Here is a 3,475-nt window from a genome sequence, read left to right as displayed (position 1 = left end):
ATACTTACATGGATTAGGAAACATACCTTTATACGTCGGAAAATATACCTATATAGGTTAGGAAATATAACTATATAGATTGGGAAATATACATATTTAGGTCGGAAAATATACTTATATAGATTAGGAAATATTCTTATATAAGTCAGGAAATAAATCTGCCCAGTTACGACTGGTAATGTATCTGAACACAACTCAATTGAGAATTGGTACATATTTCCATTTATCATCGTACCACAATAATGATTCGCCCTAAATTCTATGAATATTTGAAGACAGTGATAAAGGAAGTAGGCTAAGAAAGAATTTAAAATCTGCTAATATTTCTTTATTCACTCCTATATATTAAATAAATGAAACAAGAAATTTCTTACACATATAATAAGCTCAAAATATAATTACATTCTTTAATGTGCACATCTGGCCTAGTAATCTTCTGACTCGTAAGTTGTCTCAGGTTTAGGTTCTTCAGTAGTTGAATGAAATGGACTTGGAGTGGACGAGTAGTCCGTAGATGCCCTGTGAGTGGTTGGATAGTAAGTAGGTGGCCGGTAAGTGGAAGAAAGATTGAGAGTGGATGGATAGTAAGTAGATGGCCGGTAAGTGGAAGAGGAATTGTAGGTGAATGGATCGTAAGTAGATGGCGGCTGCGTGGAAGAGGAATTGTAGGTGGATGGATCGTAAGTAGATGGGCGCTGAGTGGTGGAAGGATAGTAAGTAGATGGCCGGTAAGTGAAAGAGGAATTGTAGGTAAATGGATCGTAAGTAGATGGCGACTGAGTGGAAGAGGAATTGTAGGTGGATGGATCGTAAGTAGATGGCCGCTGAGTGGTGGAAGGATAGTAAGTAGATGGCCGGTAAGTGGAAGAGGAATTGTAGGTAAATGGATCGTAAGTAGATGGCGACTGAGTGGAAGAGGAATTGTAGGTGGATGGATCGTAAGTAGATGGTGGCTGAATGGAAGAGGAATTGTAGGTGGATGGATTGTAAGTAGATGGCCGCTGAGTGGTGGAAGGATAGTAAGTAGATGGCCGGTAAGTGGAAGAGGAATTGTAGGTGAATGGATCGTAAGTAGATGGTGGCTGAGTGGAAGAGGAATTGTAGGTGGATGGATCGTAAGTAGATGACTGCCGAGTGGAAGAAGGATAGTAAGTAGAGGGCCGGTAAGTGGAAGAGGGATTGTAAGTAGATGGAGAGTATGTAGAAGGATAGGGACTAGACGGCCTGTACGGGGACGGCTGTTGAGAAGATGGTTTCTGAGTGGATGCCTGCTGCGTAGATGGATGGTACGTACTTGCAGAAGAAGAAGATGGCTCGGGCTGCTCCGTGGAGGGTCTGTATGTTGTCCATCCAATGTCCTTCAGGTTGTGGTTGTCGAAGAGCTTGTTGGAGGTTCTAACCAGTTGGATCCCATGGCTGTCGCAGAACACCGCCCCGAATACTGCACTCAAAAAGAGAGACCGAACTAACCAGCTCACCATCTTTGGAATGATGAGTGAGAGGCAGAGAGGAGAGAATGATAACTGATTCCAACAAAACCTTTTTATATGATTTTGCCAGTTAACATTTTATTTACTTATATCACGCCATATCGAAGATTTGTCTTTGTAATAGTTATTAATGTACCTACCCTTAATTGTCATGCGGTATTATTCGAGTGGGCTATCGATAGACGAGATTCCAAAGCTAATTGAGAATCGATATTAAAAGTAGTTTCAATTATTCCGAGAAGTAATATGGAAACCTGCATTGCCACTTAAATGGAGTGACTCAGTCTGCGATACAATCATCTACAGGAATTAAAAAATTTCGGATCATAAAAAAGTTTATTGTTAACCATTTCTATTCTTTATTGTTTTTTATAATTATTTTTCACTTTTTTTAAATCAATTAAAATTATATTGATGTGATTATTATATAGGCCAGGAGGTGATTTTGCACCTTATGTGAATCAAAAATGTTCATTTGGAAGATGTTCCAAATCCAAACACAAAACCATTAATATGATAGTCGGGGATGTTGTCAAAAGGAACAGTTTATCGAAATTTCGCCCAACTTTGCTGGGCTTCATCAGGGCTAAAAATATACAAAAGAAGTCAAAATATTTTGACATACTAGAGTAAGATAAAAAAAATTAGGGTTAAAATTATGTAAATATAAGTAAAAAGAAAATTATATACAAATAAAAAATATGAAAGAATACATATTGTTATAATATTAATTAGACAAGAAGAGAATATAAATAAAATAAATAAAGGTCGGGAAAGAATAAATAAAAATAATAATAATAATCAAAAATAGATAATGCTAATAAAAATAGATACAAGAAGTAAACTAAGGTGGGGTTAAAAATTGTGTAAATATAAATGAAAAAAGCATATAAAAATAAATAGGCAGTTATTGATTAACATTATAAATAGTAGTTAAACCAATATCCCAATGTAATTTCATTTTACTATCTGAAAACGTAAATGCTTGCCAGAGAAAAATCTTAATCTATGAACCATGTATTTATTCTTAGGGGATAGAGGTCCAAGAATAAAATTATTTTTTCATTTCATTTCATTTCAAAAAATGATCAAAAAATAAGTATGTATAAAAAAGACATAACATATTTACATACACTTATAGACTTTTTTACAATAATAATCTTTATTTATTCTGGTATTGATCCCTTTAGAATAATTTACAGGCGTCAAGATTAGGGTTTAGAGCCTTAGAGTAAATTACAAAATAGAGATGAAATTACAAGATTACAGATTTAATATTAATTTTATTTATTTATTTTATTTGCTTAATTTTTAGGTACCGTATACAGGGTATATACTACAGGGTTAGAGGCACCGTATTCTTGATTTCGTGGTTACATTTCTTGGTACAGGTTGTTCTCCTTTAGGAACTTAAACGTTAAAAGTAAGGCTTGACGTTGTTCCTGGAGGCCAAAAGACGTTCTTGATGATTCCAGCCGCGAACAGTGTTCCAGGATATGCTCCATCGTCAGGGTACACTTAAAACTATCACATGTCGGTGGAGGATTTCTTTCAAGAAGGTGCTTGTGTGTTAATCTTGTACGTCCGATCCTGAGTCGGGTTATGATGGATTGTTCACGGCGATTTTTGATAATTGGCGGTAGAGGTTGAGTATCACAAAGTATTGTCTTCATTTTATTTCCTTCAGGTACCTTGGACCAAAAACAGCGCCATGCTTCCTTGCATTGGGTCAGAACCGATTTATGGTAATCATACAGTGCCAAGTTACAACCAAGCACTGGAAATAGGGTGCATGACACTCCAATTATACTGGAATAAACCAAGTATTTCCTAAACGACAAGAGACGTGAGTAATACAAGTATAATAATATTAATAAATATTTTATATTGCATAATTGGAGGATTAAGATAAATTCCAACAAATCCCCTCAAATCACCTTTATCCTTCGTCGTAAACCTACTGACTGCCCTACAGTTTCATTTAA

At 35.6% G+C, this 3,475-nt stretch overlaps 1 protein-coding gene across 1 annotated transcript; it reads right to left on the bottom strand.

Moving 5' to 3' along the window:
- Positions 1 to 313: 313 nt before the first annotated feature.
- On the bottom strand, positions 314 to 1,827 carry LOC106684270 (adhesive plaque matrix protein). The gene has a single exon (XM_067053527.1). The coding sequence runs from the start codon at positions 1,479 to 1,481 to the stop codon at positions 426 to 428; it is 1,056 nt and encodes a 351-aa protein (XP_066909628.1). The 5' UTR covers positions 1,482 to 1,827; the 3' UTR covers positions 314 to 425.
- Between the last annotated feature and the right edge of the window lie 1,648 nt (positions 1,828 to 3,475).

This window comes from Halyomorpha halys, unplaced genomic scaffold (genome assembly GCF_000696795.3).
Source record: "Halyomorpha halys isolate HHAL.00 unplaced genomic scaffold, Hhal_1.1 Scaffold565.1, whole genome shotgun sequence".
Lineage (NCBI taxonomy): Eukaryota > Metazoa > Arthropoda > Insecta > Hemiptera > Pentatomidae > Halyomorpha > Halyomorpha halys.
Note: the sequence above shows the minus strand (reverse complement) of the source record. Positions and strands in the feature narration are given on the sequence as shown.